This window comes from Hibiscus syriacus, unplaced genomic scaffold, assembly GCF_006381635.1.
Source record: "Hibiscus syriacus cultivar Baekdansim isolate YM2019G1 unplaced genomic scaffold, ASM638163v2 tig00110597_pilon, whole genome shotgun sequence".
In the NCBI taxonomy this organism is placed as follows: Eukaryota; Viridiplantae; Streptophyta; class Magnoliopsida; order Malvales; family Malvaceae; genus Hibiscus; species Hibiscus syriacus.
The window spans coordinates 3,868,187-3,890,706 of record NW_024062795.1 but is presented as its reverse complement, the minus strand read 5'-3'; the positions used below and the strand labels follow the sequence as shown (position 1 = coordinate 3,890,706).

General features: G+C 35.4%; 3 protein-coding genes and 1 pseudogene across 21 annotated transcripts; 1 reads left to right on the top strand and 3 right to left on the bottom strand.

Annotated features, from left to right (window-relative positions):
* Window positions 1-6,410: 6,410 nt before the first annotated feature.
* Window positions 6,411-8,587, bottom strand: LOC120134180 (extensin-1-like). 17 transcript variants are annotated; one of them, XM_039150661.1, is made up of 5 exons: window positions 8,320-8,586; window positions 7,648-8,231; window positions 7,473-7,508; window positions 7,243-7,424; window positions 6,416-7,203 (listed from the first exon to the last, which is right to left on the bottom strand). In XM_039150661.1, the coding sequence occupies exons 1-5, from the start codon at window positions 8,474-8,476 to the stop codon at window positions 6,600-6,602; spliced, it is 1,563 nt and encodes a 520-aa protein (XP_039006592.1). In that variant the 5' UTR covers window positions 8,477-8,586; the 3' UTR covers window positions 6,416-6,599. The 17 variants fall into 17 exon arrangements, with proteins under 17 accessions (XP_039006594.1, XP_039006590.1, XP_039006591.1 ...); XM_039150663.1 differs by having other exon boundaries at window positions 6,411-6,913; window positions 7,136-7,223; window positions 7,263-8,231; window positions 8,320-8,587; XM_039150659.1 differs by having other exon boundaries at window positions 6,411-7,223; window positions 7,263-7,508; window positions 8,320-8,587.
* A 1,855-nt stretch (window positions 8,588-10,442) lies between these two features.
* Window positions 10,443-13,433, bottom strand: LOC120134182 (translocon-associated protein subunit alpha-like). The gene is made up of 9 exons (XM_039150666.1): window positions 13,287-13,433; window positions 12,514-12,675; window positions 12,367-12,417; window positions 12,106-12,194; window positions 11,437-11,514; window positions 11,118-11,330; window positions 10,932-11,006; window positions 10,652-10,718; window positions 10,443-10,615 (listed from the first exon to the last, which is right to left on the bottom strand). The coding sequence occupies exons 1-8, from the start codon at window positions 13,366-13,368 to the stop codon at window positions 10,671-10,673; spliced, it is 798 nt and encodes a 265-aa protein (XP_039006597.1). The 5' UTR covers window positions 13,369-13,433; the 3' UTR covers window positions 10,443-10,615; window positions 10,652-10,670.
* Window positions 13,434-15,380: 1,947 nt separating this feature from the next.
* Window positions 15,381-17,933, bottom strand: LOC120134183 (annotated as a pseudogene).
* An 890-nt stretch (window positions 17,934-18,823) lies between these two features.
* LOC120134042 (transcription factor bHLH121-like) lies at window positions 18,824-21,830 on the top strand. Of its 3 annotated transcripts, none has more exons than XM_039150521.1 (6): window positions 18,824-19,086; window positions 19,216-19,337; window positions 19,695-19,822; window positions 19,916-20,395; window positions 20,515-20,701; window positions 21,316-21,830. In XM_039150521.1, the coding sequence occupies exons 1-5, from the start codon at window positions 18,950-18,952 to the stop codon at window positions 20,674-20,676; spliced, it is 1,029 nt and encodes a 342-aa protein (XP_039006452.1). In that variant the 5' UTR covers window positions 18,824-18,949; the 3' UTR covers window positions 20,677-20,701; window positions 21,316-21,830. The 3 variants fall into 3 exon arrangements, with proteins under 3 accessions (XP_039006452.1, XP_039006450.1, XP_039006449.1); XM_039150519.1 differs by lacking the exon at window positions 21,316-21,830 and adding an exon at window positions 20,836-21,170; XM_039150518.1 differs by lacking the exon at window positions 21,316-21,830 and having other exon boundaries at window positions 20,515-21,170.
* Window positions 21,831-22,520: the final 690 nt, after the last annotated feature.

The following is a 22,520-nucleotide window of genomic DNA, read 5'->3' as shown; positions in this document are numbered from 1 at the left end:
ACCACTTCATCGAATCCTCTGCTAATTAATACATATGAAAATGCATAAAAATAAAATACAGATGCAAAATGCAAAGATGCAAATGCAGATGCAAAAATATTGATCCCAACGATGAATATCGTAGAACAATTTTCACCAGAAATAAAGGTTTCACATTACAAGACAGTCCACTTTACAGACATGCCTTCGCTTAGATGCTGAGTCTGAAATGGGTCACTGCTTCATATCGGATCTTCGTCCTCAATAATGATGCCCTCAAGCGCTCTGTAAACAAACTCTTTTAATGCCCCGGCGATGCTGAAGTCAGTGCATCACTCTTCGATGAATAACATCGGAACGATCGTAAATAAATCTACTGCTGGATTAATCCCCAGACTTCAGTCTTAAATGTTGCACGATCTTCGAGCTCACTGCTTTGTCTCGGATCTTTGTATTTGGAACTGATGCCCCTAAAACATTCTGTAACCTAACTCTGTTAATGCCCCAGTGGTGCGGAAGTCAGTGTGCCGCTCCTTGATGAATAGCGATGAAATGATCGTAGAAAAATCGACTGCTGGATCACTCATCGGATCAGTGGCTCATCATTTTAGTCTCGAACGTTTCACGATCGTCTTGAGCAAGTCTCCTTCTCGTACTCTGTGCATTTCTTTTTAGCCTTCGGTGCATGTCTGTGTACGCGACTGCTTGGTTGAAAACTTTTATCTCTTCTTGTGAAAATTTTCTCTCGAATATCCCCTTGCTGATCAACATTTTCGCATTATGTTATGATGATGCAATGTAAAGAAGAATGAAAAAAAAACAAAAACATCATAAAATAAATAAGTTAGTGCACAAAGAAAATAAAAGAAATTAGTTAGTACAGGTAAGACAATCAATGTAGATAAAGTGTTATTAAAAGATGAATATAACACCTACCCATCATGATATCTACCCGAGCATGCTTTAAATAGATAATAGTCCTACCCGTACATGTTATCTACCCAAAATGATCTATTTTCAAGAAATTGGTCCTAACCGCATGGTATCTAGTTCGCATGCTTTATTCGGAAAAAAAAATATTCTACAAATTTAAAAGGTTAAGGTTTAGAATCGTTCCTCCTTCGTGTACACCTATTTTGGGTAACTACTGACGGACAAAGGTTCAGTATGATTATACCTAGGGTGATCGTTCGACGGTTCACTATATGCTTGGTTTCGGCTCTAACGGGAAAAAGGGTACTCGAATTGTCCTTGATGTCGGTGCCCCCTTGGGCTACCAGACCCTCGATCCTCACCCATTACAGGTTTCGAGCGGAACGAGTTCAATTCGAGGGGATTCACTGCCTTATACCCATACGAGGAATAAATCCCTACGAAGGTATAAGGTATGTATCCCACGAGTTAATTGCTAAAACTCATACGAAGAATAAATTCTTACGAGAGTAAAGCATTCACCTCAACTAATTTGGATCGAAGCTCGTGTCTAGAGCTTATGTTATGCCAATGCGAGTGATGTGTGTGAGGAGTAACATACCTACCTTCGACCCAAAAGGAAAACAAAACACGGAAAAGATGATAAAATCTTGATAAAGCTGAAAGCCAAAAATAAAATGTTAGTATGCCAAAAACGAAGCAATTAAAAATTTCAATAAACGGATCATAAGTTAACTATGTACTAGAAATCATAATTTCCACCAAGACGACAATGTGTAAGCGACATACAGCTTGACTCTCTAAAAAAAACTCCCCAGCGGAGTCGCCAAGCTGTCATAACCATTTTTTAGGAAAATAATTAAATATTATTTTTAAAAACAATTATGACTTTAATTTGGAAAAATGGGTGATTTTGCATTGATTTGAATAAAATTAAAAAAGAGTCGCCATCAACCTTTGGGTTAGGTAGGTCGAATACCTAAAAACGTCTTTTAAAACAATTTTAAGAAAAATCATTTTTTAAGACAAAATTCGGTCTGCGTTACCAAAGATTCATTTAAATGGATTCGGGAGTCGATTACGTGCGGGGAAGGGTAAGCACCCCACAACGCCCAAAAACTGGTACTGTGTCGCTTACATGTTGTCGTAAAATGGTGGAAACTATAAATCGAATATAAAGTTAAATTACGATCCATTTATTGAAATTTAATTAATTTACTTCGAGTTAACTATTTAAAGAAAATCCTTTAACTCGATAAGAAATCTTGAAATTTGCAATCCTCCGTCGGGAAAGCTATTTCAACTATTTCTCTTTTGTAAAAGAATATTCTACCATTGATTATGTAAAAAAATTGCGAATCAAATATAACTAAAAACGATGTTTACATACGGGTAAATTGATTAACTAAAAACGTGAATTGAATACAAATTAAAAAATTTGAAATTTACATTCACATAAAATAAAATAAATTGTCACTTAAAATAACACACATTGCATCGTTTGAACAAATTAATTAGCAAAATATACTCGACTTATTTCAAGTTTCTATGTCGTTAAAATGCCGTACCGGATCACACCACTTCGATCAAGTGGTACTTTCCACGCCCATTCTACGCATACGTGTTCTTGAAAATATAATCGAATATTTCTTACATAGATAAAGATATAATGAAAATAAATGTAATTGGAAAACAAAAATAAAATATTTACATTAAATGAAATTGAAAACATTATTTACATAATCCAAATAATTAAGTAATGAGTAAAATACACATCCATACATAAATGTCTAAAAATAAATTAGTAAATATTACAAACCAAAATTAATATAAAACATTTAAGAGGCTAAAATAATATAAACAGAAACTTAGGAGGCTAAACAGCAAAAACAGAAAGTTAATGGACCAAAAAAAAACACTAACCGAAATTTAAAGGACTAAATAAAAAATAAAAATAATTTAGAGCCCATATCACAAACATTAAACAGTCAAATACTAGAAGTGAAAATAACCCAAAAGTAAAGCTTATGACTAAATTGAAATTTCACAAACATGGAGGATCAAATAGTAATTAGATAAAATGTCAGACAGTGACCAAAATAGAACATTTGCAAGTATGATGGCTGAATTCAAACATCCACAAAATATCACAATACAAGAACTTAGGACTAGACTGAAACTATTACAAACATAATGTCTAAAAGTCAAATATTCACAAAAATGACATAACATACATTAATAGGACTAAAATAAATATTTAAAAATGGGATGGCCAGATTCGAATATCAAAGAAACATACATGAAATATTAAATCAGTGGCTAAGATGTAACATTTAAAAATATTGAAACCAGAACCAAATATAAACCAAAAAATGTTATAATACCTAGGATAGTGACTAAAATGAACCTAAAAGAAAATTTAAGCCTAAATCAAATATTAATCCCAATCGAACCCACAAGCCAACATAAAGGACCGAAATGAAAAGGATACAAAACAGATAACCAAATCATAAACCTCACCGAAAATAAAAACTAAGAACAAAGATGGACTAAAATAGAAGGCAACCCAGTTTAAAGACTAAAACATAAATGTTAATAAATTCCATTAATATACATACAATGATCAAAATAAAATTAATCACAAATCAATAAACCTGAATAGGCATAAAACCAAACTAACATTACAGAAAATTTAAGGACTGAAATAAACATTTCACAAATTCCAGGCTTGATATATAAAAATTGTCATAAACATCAACACATATGTTAGGACGAAAATATAACAAGAAATAAAAAGGAGACTCAAATAGAAAAACTGAAACCTAAAAGACTAAATAGGAATTAAGCCATACACAAGCCAATGGCTAAAATAAAATATTCACAAATATAGTGACCAATGTCAAAATTAACAAAAATAACTTAACAAATAATAAAAGGACTAAATATAAATAAGGAAACATCAGAATCTGAAATCAAATAAATGAAACTTCATTTAATGGCTAAATAATACGGTTACAAAGCATCAGGGACCAAAAGCGTAGTTACCCCATGCGTGAAATTACAGAACTCGTCCCCTCAAAACGACGCCGTTTCCCACAAGCTATAAATAGCCCAAATATCTCCTTGAACCGGCCATCTGCTTCATTTTCCCTTCAACATGAGAAAGGGAAAGAGAGAGAAGAGGAGAGAGTGAGAGAGAGATATCTAGAAATCTCTCTGGAAACGGCGAGATTCCGCCGTGCCGGCCGCCACTGACCGGCGGCCGCCGCCGTACGCCGGCGCCGAAGGGAGAGAAAACGACACTATTCAAAGCGTCTCCAGACCCTGAGCAAGGATCTGGCCTCCGTTTGGCCTAAAAGTGGCTCAATCACAGTGGATTAGGGGAGAAACCTTTCGGTTTCTCCATCTCCGGCGACCGGTTTTCATCGGTGTTCGACCAAGGTATGGTCTCTATTCTCTCCTCTTTTTCCTATCTTCTGTTTTTTTTTATGTTTTCTCTTTCTTTTTTTCTGAACCCGAATGGTCTCCTCTTTCTTCTCTCTGTTTTTCTTCGAATGCCCCCTCCCCCTCCTTTTTGTTGCTGCATGTACTTTAATCTTGTTTGTTGGGTGAGATGATGATGATATCTAGAATAGGGGTATGAGTCTCATTGATTTTGCAGGATTAAATCCCGTAAATATCGGGATTTAGGTTATATTTTATTTGGGGGTTTTAAAATTTGGGGAGTTGGTGCACTGTAGATGATAACTTGGGGTTGATTTGTTTTCTGATTTTTCACTGTAGATGACGATGGTGGCGCGGGAACGGCGGCTGGACCATCGGAGTGGGCCGGAACAGTGACGGCGGCGCGGCTGGAAGTCCAACAGAAGCGGCGGCGGCGGCTAAATATTTAGGGTTTTGAAACCCTAATTTTTGTTGGGCTCGTGTGATGGGCTCGGGTTAAGCCTAGGTTGGGCCTTGTTGTATTGGGCTTTGGCCTGCAAAAAAATATGTAATAATAAATAATAATAAAATAATAAGATAACGATAATAATAATAATAATAATAAAATAACGGAAAAAAAACCCGGACAAAAACGGGTGTCCACAGCTACAATTCCCACCTTCTCATTCTTTAGAGCAGTTGTAGTTAAGATCCCACATATAGGGTTGTAAATGAATAGTGCTCGATTAATTTTTCGTAATTTATTCATATAATGTTTGTTTCTCTACGTTTGTTAAGTTAAATAAACGAATATGAAAAAAAATTATGTTCATTTAATAAATAAACGAACACAAACAGAGTTATATTCAATTCGTTTATGTTCACAAACAAACTCATTTTTGAGATCGTTTATCGACTTATCTGAATCTCCTTTAGTTTGTAAATGAAAGGGTAAAACAAAAAAAATTGAACATATAAATGAACACTAAACAAACACGTTCGTGAATGTTAAATGAACACGTTCATGGATATATAAACAAACACGATTGTGAACATTAAACGAACATGTTCGTGAGAAATAAATAAACGAACACCATTTAAAATAAATAAACAAACACGAACACAATACTACAAATTTAAATGAACGCGAACCGAACATGAACACCTTTAAAAGTGAACAAACGAACACAACATAATCTTATTCGTTCAAACAAACACAAAAATAAATAATTTTTTTTTATTGAAAATCAAAGTCCCCTCTCTCAATGGTATTAATAGGTATTTATAGCGACTCTAATATGATGATATTAAACATAGGATAATCATGATTATTTATAGGTTAGTGTATTAGACAAATTTAATCAGTGTGATCTTAAATTTTATATTGACAAGTCACATGAAGTTACGAGGGATCGTACTTTTGCATTGTGCTCGAGGCGAGGATATATGTCTAGAAGATGTGGGCTCCTTGATATCTCCAATAAATGAAAAAGTCTGAAGATTTTGAGCTAGCAGCCTCCGCAGGTCCATATCTAAACGAGTATGGATAGTTTTCGAAGTTCTTCTCCAAATATATAATGCAATATTATAATATTTAATTTAAGGATTAAATAATTAAAATATTAGTAGTGAAATAACTTTTATATATAGAGGAATGGTATATGGCAGTGATGATGATTCGTTCAATTGTGTGGTGATAGGGATGAATAGCATTAAGTACATGGAAGAAGCAGATCACTCAGATTTCCAACAGGATAGAGAAAAAACACAACCACCCCGAATGGTTTGGTGTGGCATTAATTGTAAGAAGTTTGCTACTCATTAGGTTAGCATGCACCGTCCTTTTCCATTCTTCTCTTCATTGATTGAAATGTAGATTCCATCATGAGAAAGCCAAAAGATGGAGAGAATACGTAAGACATATCGTCTGCTAAACTCAGCTATGGTGGTAAGCTTTAATACCAACACCAGAAAGAAAAATAGAGAGAAACTTCATGTTGACTTATACTTTTAAATTTGGATAAGCAAATGAAAGCAAGACCATAATGTACTACTATTTATTGCAATAGAAAATTAGAAATTCACACATTAATTAACAATGACATATAAACAATAAATTAAGAATTTCACTCTTGATTTGAACTTTTTTGTGCGTGTTTTCTTCATTCGTCTCTCATTCAAAATACTTTTATTGCTTGCCATACTTCTGGACAACTTCTTCACACTAACCTTCTTTGATAGCTTAAGACGATAACCTTTTATCACTACAAAAGCTTAAGGATGATGGGGAGAAAAGGGTGGCAATGGAGGCCATTTTCCGAACTTTGGGTGGTGGTGGAAGTACTTGGGAGGAATCTTCGGGAGAGGAGGAAGCTTTGGTAGGGGAGGGTGGGCGAAATTCTTTGGAGGAATCTTGGGAAGGGGAGGAAGGTTAGGAAGGGGAGGGCATGGCTTCTTAGGGAATGGAGGGATCTTGGGAAGTGGAGGGAGTGGCTTGTAAGGAATGGGAGGGAGGGGTTTTGGCTTGTATACAGGAACAGGTGGTGGAAGCGGTTTCGTATAGACTGGAGTCGGAGGTGGTTCGTATACAGGAGGTTTGTACACCGGAACGGGTGGAGGCAATGGTTTCTTATATACGGGAACTGGAGGAGGCTTGTAGATTGGAACTGGAGGAGGAAGTGGCTTCTTATACACCGGAACTGGCGGAGGCTTGTAGATTGGAACTGGAGGAGGAAGTGGCTTCTTATACACCGGAACTGGTGGAGGCTTGTAGATTGGAACTGGAGGAGGAAGTCGCTTCTTGTACACCGGAACTGGTGGAGGAAATGGCTTCTTATATACTGGAACTGGCGGAGGAAGTGGTTTCTTATATACTGGAACCGGAGGAGTTTTATAGACTGGAGGCTTGTAGACTGGAACTGGAGGAGGTTTATAGATTGGAACTGGTGGAGGAAGTGGCTTCTTGTATACTGGAACTGGCGGAGGCTTATAGATTGGAACTGGTGGAGGAAGTGGCTTCTTGTATACTGGAACTGGGGGAGGAAGTGGCTTTTTATATACTGGAACTGGTGGAGGAAGTGGCTTCTTGTATACTGGAACTGGTGGAGGCTTATAGACTGGAACTGGTGGAGGCTTATAGACTGGAACAGGTGGAGGAAGTGGTTTTTTGTATACTGGAACTGGAGGAGGTTCATAGACCGGAACAGGTGGAGGGAGTGGTTTTTTGTAAACAGGAACAGGAGGAGGTTTATAAACCGGAACAGGTGGAGGAAGTGGTTTTTTGTATACTGGAACTGGAGGAGGTTCATAGACCGGAACAGGTGGAGGGAGTGGTTTTTTGTAAACAGGAACAGGAGGAGGTTTATAAACTGGAACAGGTGGAGGAAGTGGTTTTTCATATACAGGAACTGGCGGGGGCTTGTACACCGGAACCGGGGGTGGAAGAGGTTTCTTGTAGATGGGAGGGAATATGGGGTGATGGTGGGGAAATCCATTCAATGGCGGAAGTGGAAACGTTGGCAAAGGAGGATGGTTCCACTTAGGCAATGGAGGATGGTGCCACTTCGGCAACGGAGGGAACTTAAAGTGAGGCCAGAAGGAGGCCGAAGCACACGTTACAGGCGAGAACCTGAGCCTTCCTTTCAACCCCAAGTTGTGTTTCTCATCGCTACTGGACTTCAACACGATCTTGGTCGACTCCACACCGTCATGAGCGGGACAAGGTGCAGCCGATACACTATGAAGCTGCGCATAGCATTCTTCCTTCAATTCCCCATCTTTAACCATATCATCGGGAAGTGATACCTTAAAATTCCCATGCTTATCAACCTCACCCGAACCTCGTGTCTTGAAATACTTCCCGTCTTCTGGCTTGCAGTCTATGTTTACACGAAGCCCTGAAAAAAAAAAAGAAGAAGCACGAATCACATACACACATCATATTTACATGCAAATATGATACGCATGCAAATGAACGTGCAGTACCTGAAAATGCCTGGCTAGTCTCGAAGTTATTCTCTGCGCAATCTGCACACTCGCCAATCCCGACAACCTCGACTGTTTTGCCATCCGCATTCCAAAAACTGACGACAAATAACAAATAGAGAAAGAAGCACACAGGTGCGCCTCCTCGGATCTGCATCGGGAACCGAGCTTTGACGGTGGCCCTCCCAAAACAGAAAATGGTTTAGGGAACCAAAATCAAATGATATATCAGAGCTTATTAGCTGATGATCAGAAAACAAAAGCTAAATGAGGTTGAGTGATCAGAGATTGGATACAAAGAGGTATTATATAATGATCTTAAGGGAAATGCAGTCCATAGGCACACCGACACCTCACTTAAAGGCCCTCACATGAATTAGGGACCCCTTTGAAAACGAAATTTGCCACTGCACACCACTTTTCTCAATTGAGCAGATGGCATTATCTTTTTCATTCAATGAGGTCTCAACTGCATACAGCTAAATTTTGCTGTCTCTTTAAACCTACTTACTGACTTTCATAAATATAAATCTTTGCTTATAGATGAATTTTGGGTTGAATTACGAAGATGGTCCTTGCAAAAGCAGTATGGAACTAACATTATTGTTTTGATTTTTCTTGATCAGGTTTGTGTATTAGTACTGACAACTTCACGTGAATCAACCACAATGCCAACCGATTAATTACTTTGATAGTCCTATATGTTGAATTGCTTTTTCATTAGTCATCCATGGCTTCAAAAATTCGGATTGAATTTGTAGGATATTTTCTTTTTCTTGACGTAATCGTCGGGACCATATACCTTCTATTGTACGTCTCATTCAGAAATCTGATAAACTAAGTGGCTTAGGGTCTAATGGTAGCTGGGAGATTGTACATCATAATTGTGGAATTAAAATTATTGGCTAAATAGGTGTTTGAATGTAAACAATAAGCTGGTTGCAGTGAGAATACAAGAAGCATGTTATTTGATGATATACAATCTCAAATAACCTTTCAAATTTTATGATTATTCCTATTTTTAAATATTATTTTCGAAATTTGAGTTTGAAGACTTTTTAAAAGTACAATACCCTTTCTCATGATAATTTAGATAAATTCAAGAAAGTTCTGAATTTACTCTTTTTTTGCCGGCATTTAGAATTTGCTAGCATTGCCAAAACTGGCACCTTGGAATTTGGATATGATAGCCTTTAAATAACTCTGGTAAAATTTTAACCCTGTGCAAATTATAATAGCATGAGCTGTGTGATTGATTCATTACTAGCTAATTGCTACATCTACTTTTCTGCACTAATTAATAAAATCCATAAATACAATGAAATAAATATATTTAAACATGTAGAGTTTTAATGATGCATTGGAAAAGAAAACTGGATTTTCAACACTTCGTTTTCAGAGCTATAGGTCATAATCTGCCCAAACGACTACTGATATAGGAATAATCATATGTTTAAGAAAAAGAAATCAACAAACACGATCACACCAAACGAATAAAGCTGTCCATGTAATATTGAAAAGAAAAGAAAAATCAGGGTTTTTAATGTTGAAAATATAGCTACAAGTCACATAGAAACGTGGGGTCAGAAGCTACTCTCAATCTCAACTAAATCAGACACTGTTATGATTTATGCACCTTAATGTTTGGTGAGATGGATATAAATTTACAAACGACAAATGATAATGAAGAATTATAAATTACTTGTAGGGTAAAGGGAATTAAAGCAATGTTTTTGACAAGGTCAAAGATCAGGTCATTAACTGGATAACCCTTGGGGCAATTTTTTTATTCATAAAATGACCATCCTTCACATGCAAAGATGTGGGCTACACTGCCGCAAATTTAGGTAACAAGAATTGAAAACACGATTGAATTAAATTTTATGTACCAGTAGCAATATATTTAGGTTACAAACAAACAAGAGGTTAATAATGCCCCACAGAAGAATTTGGGTACAGAAGCCGAAGGGGATGGATGGTTTTAGGGTGTTCGCAAGTTGATTATTCTTGCCATATTTGAATTCTTTCCAAGCACGTTATCAGTTTTTTTTTATAAATCGAAATATGGTACTTTTCGAGTCGTGCACGCGAAGGTAATATAGCAGCTGATGCAATGACTTTAATGGATAAAATCAGATCTCCCGACTTTCAAAAAGGCTTGATTTCAACATCCTCATGAAAATAAAAGATGTGGTAAAATGAAAATGGTAAAGGGAAGAATTTTTTACATGCTACAACTGCAAGCTATGCCCTTTCTCCTGGCCTAATTCTCAAACTACTTACGCCCTCACTTTGAATTTTTCCGAATGCCTAGCTTGACTTACAAGCCCGACTTCATAAGCATCGCAGATCTACTTCTTTTTCTTTGATTTGGAAGCTGACTGGGTGTAAGCAGTTCCCTGGAAATTAACAGCCAAAACGGGTATTTTTTTCAGCAAAAGCGTAAAAAGATAAGATTGTTATAGATTAGTGAATTATGCAACAAACTCGTGATGTCCTGTTTATTTAAGACAGTGGTCCATAATATGAGCAGTCGAGGCCCGAGGGTGAATGGACTGAAAAGAAAAACACGATATGGGAAGTAAATGACGATGCATAAGCGAAGTCATAACCTGAAGCCATTCATCCATCGAGGCATCAGCAGTCCTAGTCCCGACTTCCACCTTTGGAGCAACCTTCTTAGTTTTCTAAGAATAACATATAATAAAGGCGAAGACATCAGGCTTACTTCACAAAAGAAAATACATAGTTACTAGAATAAATCAATATAAGAACTGAATGTGGCACAATTACAATACCTTGGTGATACGCTGAAATTGACCATGAAGCCATAAACCAAGAAGAACAAGAAGTGCAATCCCAAGGGTAACAAGAAAGACAGACTCAACACTGACAAATCCACCAGCCTCAACAACTTCAATGGTACCATTGTAGAATGTATTTTGGTAGGGATGGTAGGGATACTGGTCAATTTCATAGACTATCGTACCCACAAGATCAAAAGTTCCAGGCTGCATCAAAATTTTAGAGATATGAGCTTAAATGCAACACTTTCCCTCACAAAGGGAATATATTTACAGCTCTTAAGCATACAACTCTCCCAGAGTATTGATTTACCTGTAAGTACTTGCTAACAGCAAACATGTACGCGAAAGTAGCTTGCACCGAAGAGGATACAGTCGCATTGTTGAAGGTCTATATTAAAACAACACATTTTTAGTTACATAATGTTCAGGCAAATGTCACAAGACAGTTTCAATCCAACAACATAAACCGTAAAACTCAAAGATAAGAGGTGTCCTTTATCAACTTCTTAGCAATAACGAAGCTTAAAATCCTTTTCAAATGACGCAACAACCATTTTATAGGGTTTGGGCAAAAACTCAAAACATAAACCACAGAATAGTCAAAACAAACAGCACAAGATTACAATTGCAACAGTGACCAAGAATAGCATGATATCTAAACTGTACAATGTTTGATAATGGATATTTACGACAGTCAATAAAGATACCACGAGCAAGAGAATATGCATATGATTTAGTCAATGCCTTTTAAACATGTAGACAACAAAATAAGAAAAGGAAGCATATAACTCTCTAGAAGGGGGAAAAAACAATAGATGCTTAGTTTAACTTATAAAAACTAAAAGGAAAAATATACAATAATGTAAAAATTTTAAGTACGTAAATTATAGAAATTAATCAAAATGAAAACTGAACTGGCTAATGATGCATGAGCATTTGAAAATATCACCAGAACAATATAATGAAAACCTATGCTTACCTGAGCTGTAAGATTTTGAACAAGCATTCGATGATCATAAGGGAGATGAACACTGGCTTGAATTGCAATGATATTTAAAGATGACCCGCCTGCACTTTAAAAAAGTATGGTAAGCATAAGAGAGGACTGGCATGGCTAATGAAAAAGTGGCAAGCATTCAAGTCTAGCTAATGAGGACGGATAAATTAACCTATTTCAATACATATATATCAAAATGTATTGTAAAAAGAGCCAGTAAAGTTGTGAAGACAAACTAATTACCAACATATTCCATCCCAACTAAAAGTTCAGTCTCTTCTCCAGCAACAACCACTGTCCAAGAGAAAAGAAGAATGAAGAGAGTTAACCATTACCAATCAAATATAAATGCAAATCACTCACAAACTCATGACATCAAAATGTTCTTACATTTCGCACTATTTTGGGGGAAAAGGTATACAGTTTCCACTCCCAGAGCTGGGCCAAAACTCTCACCACCAATATCTGGAACATCCTCACCAACAATACCGAGATCCCCTCCTTCAACAACTTCTGCAACATCTGCCTCTGCTTCTGATTGACCCCTAGCGACTATCACAGAAATGAAAAATTTTATGTTACAATATTACTCAAATCAATATCGATAGTTTATTTCCCTCAACAAAAGGTAAACAAAAATAATGTAACAAACAAATTTAAATCGGGAAATACTACTTCAAGAATGTTACGTAAAAGTAGTTGACAAGCATTCTCGCCAAAAAGAAGAAAAAAAGGTACTCAACAAGAACGCTTTTCGTTGCCATTTCTTAGAGCAGAAAAAGAAAGCTAAACTAAACTATAAAAACCGGTAAAGTCACGGTACAAAAGTAATCAAATTATCGAAAGGAAAATGAAATGTCAGGGTCATGCAATGTTAAACATGTTAGAACACACAGAAATCACGTCAAATTCACACTATCGAGTCATAAATCAAGAGAGAAGAAAATCGATTCACATGGATGCAAAGGGAATTTTATTTTTTATTTAAAAAAAACACTAGAAGAGAACGAATAGAACCGCAACTCATTTCAACAAATCAAAACAAACGCAAGTAAGAATGCAAGAGGAAAATCCGGAAGTAACATTAGAACCTGTAAGCACAAATAGCAGATTAATGTCAAATGAAAAAGAATAGATTTAGATCTGGAAAACAATTTGCAGACCTTGGAAAAGAGGAGAGGCGGCGATGAGTAGCGCAAAGAAGAAAACCCTGAAACTTCTCGTAACCATCTTCGAGAGCTTCATACTTCGTTAACGAATAGAAAATAATAAAAATAATAAAAGTATTAAAAGAGAGAAATGATCTGTAAGAAATGTGTTGATGACTAATAAGGGCTGGCTGGGTTTTCCAACGCTAACTATATATCAGACCCGAATAACAGAGCTTGACGAAGGATCAAAGCTAGGGATGGAAACGGGCCGGGTATTATTCCCGTTCCCGTCCCCGTTTAAAAAATTGCGGAGATTTAAACGAGATCCTTATAGGGTAATAAGGGAAAATCGCGGGGAAACGGTTATCCCTGTTTAGCATAAACGGTTATTTAAACGGGTATCGGGCCGGATATATATATTTATATATTTAAATTAAATATATAAATATTATATATATATTTAAATTTAAATTAAATTTATTAATATTATATATATATATAATAATTATTTTTAATATTTATCGGGACAGGTATCGGGCCGGGTAATCGGGGCGGGGATTACCAAACTCGTCTCCGTCCCTATTTAACATAAACGGTTTTTTCCCGTCCCCGTTTAGCATAAACGGTTTTTCCCGGTCCCCATCTCCTTTAGCATAAACGATTTTCTTCATCCCCGTTTAATTTGATTTTCGGTTTTCCTCGTCGAGTTCGGATTTTTTTGCCATCTCTAATCAAAGCAAATGTTTTGTCGATGGCTGCTTAAATCATAGGGTAAACTCATAAGTTGTCCCTAAGTTTTAGAGAGTTTTTATTTTCGTCACTTAATTTTTAAAACATATAATACAATCATTAAAATTTTAATTAATTTTCATTACTATCACTATCGTCAGTTATTATAAATAAAAGCTAATGTTACATATTAAATTCATCTTCTTCTAAAAGAACTCTAATTTTTTTTTCTAAATTAGTAATCATCATTTGAATCATCAGCTATGTAACCGTCTGATGTTCTTTCGATCATCGTCGTCACTAAACATCTATCATATTTAGGAATGTCACCATCTTCCCACGATCGTTGAACCATTCATCATCTTCATTTTATAAAAACCCAAAAACCACAATTACAAGTCATAATTATCGATCATGATCAGACGAACCAAAACATCGTCCACTACCACATTCATAAATAGCAACTAAACTTCAACGAAAACAAGTAAATAAGTAAAGAAAAGGAAAAGGAGATGAAAATTATTCATCTCGATCTTGGTGTGTTTTTGATGGAGTGATCGTTGATCAATTCCAATGGTAGAAATGCTATGTTTGACCAAAAACTAATATAGTTTGATTTCAAACCAATCTAACAATTGACTATGACAGATTGAAATGTTTGTGCTCTCAATTTTAATTAAAAATTGTTAAGATTGATAGATTTTTTTTACGAGTTTAAATCAAAGGAAAGAGAGAGAGAGAGACTAGTAGTTCGATGATATTTTCGACTAAAAGAACATCGAACAACAATAAAAGCGATAGGAAAAGTAGAAAAAACGACTATCAATTTAGAAGAATACAAGATTGAGAAGATTATGATTTTTAGAGGGAAGAATAACTTTAACACTTCAAAAAAAAATTTACAATAATAACGACAATGACAATAGTGAAAAATAAATTGAAAATTCAATGATTGTATTGTAAGTTTTAAAAGTTTGATAGCCAAAATACAAATACTCTAAAAGTTCAGGAGCATTTATGTGGTTTACCCTAGACAATGTACCACCCAGTAACGTTTGTTCATTAGTTCTTGGATAATAGAGTATGTAGAAACGGGGTTGGGATCCGAGAGAGGATTCGCCTCATGCATGTGCTTAAAAGAAGAGCTTTGCCGGTACACGTGCTATTTCCGAGTGACTCCGATTTATATACATAGAATAATTCCCAAAAAAGAAAAAAAGAGAGGGAGAGTTCCAAAAATTTCAGACAAAAAACATGCCGTAACATAAACTTTAAGATTTTATATAATCTATAAATAATATAAAAATGTAAGATACAAGATGAGGATTGAAGCCCAAGTCAGGCAATAACACATTAATAAAACAAAAATCCATCAAAACAAAAATACAACGAGGTCCTCCCATGCACTCAAACGTCCGGTGACGAGCATAATCAGTCTCAGTGGATGGTGTAGCGCTCCCATTTCTTTGTTGGGTCATATATCTGCCATTTTACAAAACAAAATATAACCATCCAAACTTAGTCTTCATCCTTAAACAGATCACATCAATTCTAGCAAGTTTCCATTGCATCAGAAGTGATAAACAGACATATACCTCCCATCTTGACGCAGGGAAGATGTGCTTGTTCTTTTCATACCAATGCCTCTCAACTACTTTACCAGCATGCGACTGTCAATAATCGAACAAAATGGGTGTCATTAAGCACCACGTTATACGAATAGTTTTGAACTCTTCATGCAACTACGAGAGGTTGGAAAATTACCTCATCTTTCTCAATTGTAGCATCGGCTATTGTTCTCACATCTTCATGCACTTCAAAATGGAAAAGCTGTTTTGAGAAAAAGGACAAACAACATTCATAAGTAATGGATGGTAACTCACTCTAGCAAGACTAACGTGTAAATTATTTGAACTGCAAACTACTGATGTTAACTCATCAGACATAAGATATGGCAACTGATACAAGGGAATATTTATAGAGCATTACCGGTCCACTTTTGCCCCTCGCCTTATTAACAATCAGCTCATAGAAGCTATGTTGCTGAACTTTCACAAACATGTAAAGAAATGAAATTAGATTAGATTAGTTAGCATCCATTTAGCACATTAAACATATTGCTGTAATTGAAAACCAATTTTATGTTCGACTCATATGAGGAATGATAAGATCTTCTTTTACATAAAGCAGGTTTTCCACTGTAGTTGTCCGAATCTCTCTGAACTCTGGTGCAAGCTGCTGCTGTACTGCTCGAAGGAATTCTCCTATGGTATCACCCTTACGTGCCTGAATAACAGAAAAAAACAGAAACAATTAAAATGATGGTTATCTTTTCTTTTTCCCCCTTTAAAAAAAGGAAGCAGAAATTAAAGCATTCAAATGGATAAATTTTACTTAGGTAGTTTTCCTTGCCTTGATCACTCGTCTATGGCCAGCTCCATCTCAATAGCTGTACGTTATTTCAAGGGGTTCATCTGAAACACACAAGAGAGAGAGAGGTCAAGACACCATATTTCATGCATCCATATCAAAAAGGAAAATCTCAGAACAAAGCTTACTCTTAATTAGCTCCTGTTCAACAATCCACTGTTTTCGCAGAATTTCACGCTCAGCTCATTCCTCTGCTTCCCGTTCACTGCAAGATCATCCTCATCAAGTCTAAGCTCAAATGTTGAGTCTAATACCACATGCATATAAATACATGGCATGCTACCAGAAGCATATAGAGAGAAATGTCACCTGACAGGCAGAAAGCTTGTTTCCACTGGGATCTTTGCCAAATTTCCCACAACTAAAACTCTTTTGTTCTGGACTTTCTGCACAGAGAAATGTCGCTAGTAAAATGCTTATTACCATTTTCAGTTAATAGTTGAAAAACAACACTCTTTTATATAGTTGGGTCGGTCCAAATACTTGATATCACTTGGCCAGACAAATGTTAAGGCAAAACAATTCTAGATCTCCGAACATAATCTATAAACGAAACAGAGAATAATTAAAAGAGTTTTGCGCAGGTAAAATTTTGCAAAAGAACAACACCATTACCTTTAATGCATGCTAATTGCATCTACCAATATTTGTATATTGAGACGAACAAATTATAATGCAAAAAGCAAAAAACTATTGCCATAAAATTTTAAGAGAAGAAAAAGATCATTTCTCATTGTTTTCAGCATCATCCTCTTCCCTTCCATTATCCAAATCGTCAGCAAAAGATAGTCGAGAATTCCCTTTAACCTTCCTTTTTTACGCTTTTGCAGCTGAAGCTCTTCCTCTCTACAATAACAACGAATTAATTAAATAAAGGAACAATTTTCATAGAAAAAATTAAAAAAATATTATACATGAGACTTACTCGTGTTTAAGCTTCTGGAGTTTCTCCTTCTCTTCCTCTTCTATTTTGTTTCGGATGTTAACTCTCTATCAAAATATCAAAAGAAATTCGAGTAAGGCACCTCATTTAAAAAAATAATATATATACCTTGAAGAATGAACTGAATTAAGAAAAAAAATTACCTTCTCGACATATTGCTCTTTCGTAACCAAACAAACCGTTTCTTTTTTAAAAGCAGCCTCGACAATCTGAAGAAACAAACAATAAAGAAAGATGTATCAAATGAAAATATTAGGACTATGAAGGGAAGGAAAATTAAAACTCTAGGATTGTGAGAGGAAGCGGACCTCGGACTTACTTGAGCCGAATTGGAGGAGACCGGGTTGGCCCTTATCGGAGGCGGACTTGGTTTTAAGCTCTTGGATTCTGCGCCGCTCGGCCTCTCTCTGCTTCTCCAAACGTCGGATCCTCACCGTATCTTGGGCCGTGCCCACGTTCCCGTCTCCTATTCCCGACATCTTCGGTTTCTTTTTTTTTTCGTTTTTCTTCGCTTCTTTGTGTTTTGCGACTCTCGAGCGCTTTTCCTTCCCGCTTGTGCTACTGACTGAATGCAGAGGGAAAATAAAAGGGGAAGTACAACTTATGTGATTTAATTATATGTTCGATACAAAATTAGATTATTTTTTCTAAATATTATAATTTAATTATGTAATTAAATATTTGTTACAAGTAGCTCATTATCGTAATATTAATCGGATGCGATCTATATGATAACAATTTAAAATAAATAAATAACATAAAATGTATAAATAATTTTTTGATTATATAATATTATTTTATTGAATACTTCAATTATTAAAAGTTATAAAATAATTTTTTATTATCTATTGTTATTTTATCGAGTTACTTGATTATTAAAAGTTATAAAATGATTACATGATTATCTATATGTTTCAAATTTATCATTTATCATTAAAAATTGACAATCTTTTGAGCTTAAAGTTAACATGTTGACTGATATATGATAAAATTTGACCTCATAATTATTTCTGGTGCATTTTGTGGATTGAGTCTCCATTTATATTATATCGTCGAGTCAGTGTTTGAAACATTATGTTGTCGAGTCAGTGTTTGAAAGTAACGACGATGCTAGTTGATATAATTAAAATATGATTTTATTATATTTTAGTCAACATATTAACATCTAACTCAAACGACCGTAAATTTTTTAACATAAAATGACGAGTTTATAACATACGAATAATTAAATAATTATTTTATATATTTTAATAATCAATATACTCAACAAAATAATTTGTTATAAATAAAAAATATTTTATAATTCTTAATAGTAAAAATTTAACAAAAACAACACCTTAAGATCGTTTGTATAATTTACCTAAGTAAATAACGAGACATTCAATCTTTACTCTAGTGCAGTGTAGAGTCAAATTTCCAATATATTTTCATTTGCGTCACAAAACGACGGAATCTATGGTTTACGATAGACTTCATACTCTCCTGCGTGGATTTCCAATCATCGAAAGGCAAAATAAGAGCCAAGAAGAGACGTTAGATGTGAGTTTGTGAAGGTTCTATTCGATCTCAATTCATGGATCAACTCACGAGCGATTCTGCTTTTGTTCAATCCATTCCATCTTCTAATTCAAATCCTTCAATCATCGAGTTCCGTCAACCCCCTATCGATCCACTCCTTCCCTCTACCACCCGCACCCAACCCAAATCTAGGTTAGGTTTTTCTTATCTCCGTTTTTCGTTTTTCAAATTTTTTAACTTTCCACAATGATTGATTTTCTGGGCGGGTTTTAGTTTATCTGGTTGAATTTCAATGATTTCATGCTTTTTTTTTCTTGGCAGCTCAAGGGTTGAAGGGGAACCCAAAGATTGTATTGCGGTGAGAAAACTTCAAAAGGCTGACCGTGAGAAATTAAGAAGGGACCGTCTCAATGAACACTTCCTTGAGTTGGGAAATGCACTTGGTAAATTAAGGAATTGGGTTCCTGCATAATTTGGTCTCTACAATATGATTTGAAGCTATGGTTTTTGTATGCATATGAATATGATTATCAGTACAGGGTTTGAGTTCTTGAGCTATAATTTGTTGTACCGAATGCTAATGCCTATGAAATTTGATTGGAAAATTGCTACTAAATGCTTCCAGGTTGTTTGCACTATAGAAATTTTTTTCCTGGTATTATTGGTGAAAGTCTTAAGTTCATTTTTGCGTAAACAAGAGTTTGACTATATTTAGTACTTGATACAGTTGTACTTGTTTTATTTTTATATTTCCCTAGAAAATTTCTTTAGGGTGATGCTTATTTGTTTGCACAATCCAGATCCTGATAGGCCTAAAAATGACAAAGCAACCATCCTTACTGATACGATTCAATTGCTGAAGGACCTTACGTCTCAGGTCACCAAGCTGAAAGAAGAGTATGCTACACTGACTGAAGAATCTCGTGAGGTAATCCCTGTGTATTTGACTTTATCTATGGTTTTTAGATTTGCAAAACTCCTGATGGGAATTTTACATAGTCGTTTCTTTCTTTTGGAGCAGTTGACACAGGAGAAGAATGATCTCAAAGAAGAGAAGGCATCTCTTAAATCTGATATCGTAAATCTTAATATTCAATACCAGCAGAGAGTCGGGACTGTGTTTCCATGGGCCACTGTGGATCGCTCAGTTGTCATGGCCCCTCCTTATCCATATCCAGTACCAATGGCAATGCCTCCTCCAGGAGCCATTCCTATGCATCCGTCCTTGCAACCATTCCCCTTCTATGGGAATCAAAATCCGGGGATCATTCATAACCCCTGCTCCACTTTTTTCCCATATATGACTCCTAATACAATGGTTGAAAAGCAGTCAGCACAGCCTGTTGCTCCACCTGCACAACCAAGCAGCCACTCCCATGCTTCAGGCAAACAAGATTCAAAAAACAAGTCCTCAGGGGAGAGCAAGACTGAAAAGACATTGGATTCAAATGATGTCACTACTGAGCTTGTGTTAAAAACACCAGGTTCTACGGCAGATCAGGTTTGTTTAGAGTGTTATTGCTTGGTTTGTGCTTTGTGCCAGTCCTAGTGGGTATTGTTCCATTATGATTTAACATATTCATTAGAGTGCATGGCTGACTTACTGGTGTACATCTGCAGGATTTATCATCAGGCCAAAAAAAGTTGAAGAAATCTTTGAAGAAAGATGACAGCAATACGGAAGGGAGTTATTCAAGTAGTTGCTCCTCATCTTATAGTGTACGGGATAGCTCATCCAATAGCATAGGGGGTGGAACTAAGCCTGATGACGTAGATGGGTAAAACAATTGACAAATGCCTGTGCCAGGTTGTTTGCAACTTCTGCGCATCTTGTTTTCCTTTTATTTTATGCCCCAGTAGTTCTTAATTTCTCCTCCACTTGAGAATCTAATTATTTTTCCCACAAACTTAATCAATGGGAATTGCTGTTATGAATTGTAGGCTGTGTTTGTCGTTAATAACACTTTCTTGAGACGGAAAGGATGGTGATGATAATCTTCCGTGCCTTCTGTTATGGATTAGAAATTTGGTGGAACTAACAAGTAATGTAGGAGCTGATGGTTGTAAAGATAGATAGAGTTCATTTTTATGTAATCCATTTGTGTAAATTATATGCACTTTTAACATTCTAATTGTGTCTCAAATATTTCAAAAAGGGAAAAAAGTAATTTTTCTCTCAAGGCTGATATCTTAGATTCCTAGTAGAAAAATGTTGATGAAACACCTAGATTGCTGGTGTGTAATGTAGACCGTTGTTCTATAATATCTGTTGAAATTTATCTGTTTCATGCTACAAAGTATAATCTAGCCGTGTTGGATGTTTTATGGTAGCTTTGCGTGGAGCAATATTGTACATGGTTAAACATGTCTTGCTTAGGTTCCCATATGGAGAATATTGAATTGTAAATGTTTGAATGTCAGTGGCAGAAGGGTCAAGGTTTGCAGTATCTTGTTGCTTATGTGGATTTTGTTTGCCAACTGAAAACAAGATTGAGAATTTTCCCAGAAAGTTCTTGTCCAGTGGATTGATTCTATTGAATGCTGAAGAGTTAAGGAAGTGGGGAACTGTTATATGCTGCAGTGGAATGGGTGGTAGCTGGAACCCCTATTGGAGACCAATGACCCAGGTTCCTTATTTTTTATTTGGTTTAATCCACAATTTAGCCCATCAAGTACACATTTTTTCTACTTTACACCTTAAACTATTTTTTGTTCCAGTTTGCCCCCTAAGCTACCATTTTTGTCCTAGTTTGTCCTGAAAATTATCAACTTCCAACAATAACGTGTCAGCTTGGATTTTAGGGGGCAGATTGGGACAAAAAAGTTGACGGTGTAAAGTGAGGAAAATCAGAGGATAAGTTGTGCGTTAAGCCCTTTTCTTTTGCTGATGCTTGAACCAAACAAACAGTATAAAGGCTGGCAAGCCCATGACAAAATTGAAGTAGGCTTGTGGTTGCTGGAAATAATGAAAAGGAAAGACAAATGTCTCAACCACTGTAAAGTGTCTTTGAAATGTTCATTACATGTAGTTTCACACTTTTTAACGACTTCGTCATGTGATCAATCTGTTCAAAATCTCAACGTCTCAAAACAATGTTTTATTTTTGTATATAAAAATAAATTTGATTTTATTGTCAAAATCACTTTAAGTAACTAAATAAACTAAATTGATATTTTTTAAATATAATTTTTCATTATAATGTTAAAAACTTATATAAAATATTTGGTTTGTGTTATTTCTTGTTTAATTATTAATTTTATACATAAGTGAAATAAACATATATATGTAATTTATTATTTAAAAATGAATTGGTTTGAATTTTTAAAATTGAAAATAATCATCAATATCAAATAAATTGTGTATAAATAAAAATATTTGACTATGTTTATTCATTTTATTCGATTAATTATAGAATTAATGTTCACTCATGATCAATCCATCTATCAAAGTCGAAATATATTCTATTTACAATCTATTAAATTAAGTTAGTATGCCTGCATTATTTTGTTATGTTTCGTACCTTAGTTATCATTTTTGTTCTGTTTTTGTCATCCAATTATTTTTAAAATTATACCTAATGTTTAGTTTTGCTTTTATTTAGTCACCCATCCTTAAATAATTAACA

Excerpts from the sequence above, each read along its gene's own strand:
- LOC120134180 (XM_039150649.1), bottom strand. The coding sequence starts at position 8,476 with ATGCAGATCCGAGGAGGCGCACCTGTGTGCTTCTTTCTCTATTTGTTA. Across the intron at positions 8,232-8,319 it reads GACTAGCCAGGCATTTTCAG|GGCTTCGTGTAAACATAGAC; the intron begins GTACTGCACGTT and ends TTTTTTTTTCAG. Across the intron at positions 7,224-7,262 it reads ACCAGTTCCAATCTATAAAC|CTCCTCCGGTTCCAGTATAT; the intron begins CTCCTCCAGTTC and ends CAGTCTATAAAA.
- LOC120134182 (XM_039150666.1), bottom strand. The coding sequence starts at position 13,368 with ATGAAGCTCTCGAAGATGGTTACGAGAAGTTTCAGGGTTTTCTTCTTT. Across the intron at positions 12,676-13,286 it reads CGCCTCTCCTCTTTTCCAAG|TCGCTAGGGGTCAATCAGAA; the intron begins GTCTGCAAATTG and ends TTTCTGTGATAG. Across the intron at positions 11,007-11,117 it reads AATTTCAGCGTATCACCAAG|AAAACTAAGAAGGTTGCTCC; the intron begins GTATTGTAATTG and ends TGTTATTCTTAG.
- LOC120134042 (XM_039150521.1), top strand. The coding sequence starts at position 18,950 with ATGGATCAACTCACGAGCGATTCTGCTTTTGTTCAATCCATTCCATCT. Across the intron at positions 19,087-19,215 it reads CGCACCCAACCCAAATCTAG|CTCAAGGGTTGAAGGGGAAC; the intron begins GTTAGGTTTTTC and ends TTTTCTTGGCAG. Across the intron at positions 20,396-20,514 it reads CAGGTTCTACGGCAGATCAG|GATTTATCATCAGGCCAAAA; the intron begins GTTTGTTTAGAG and ends GTACATCTGCAG.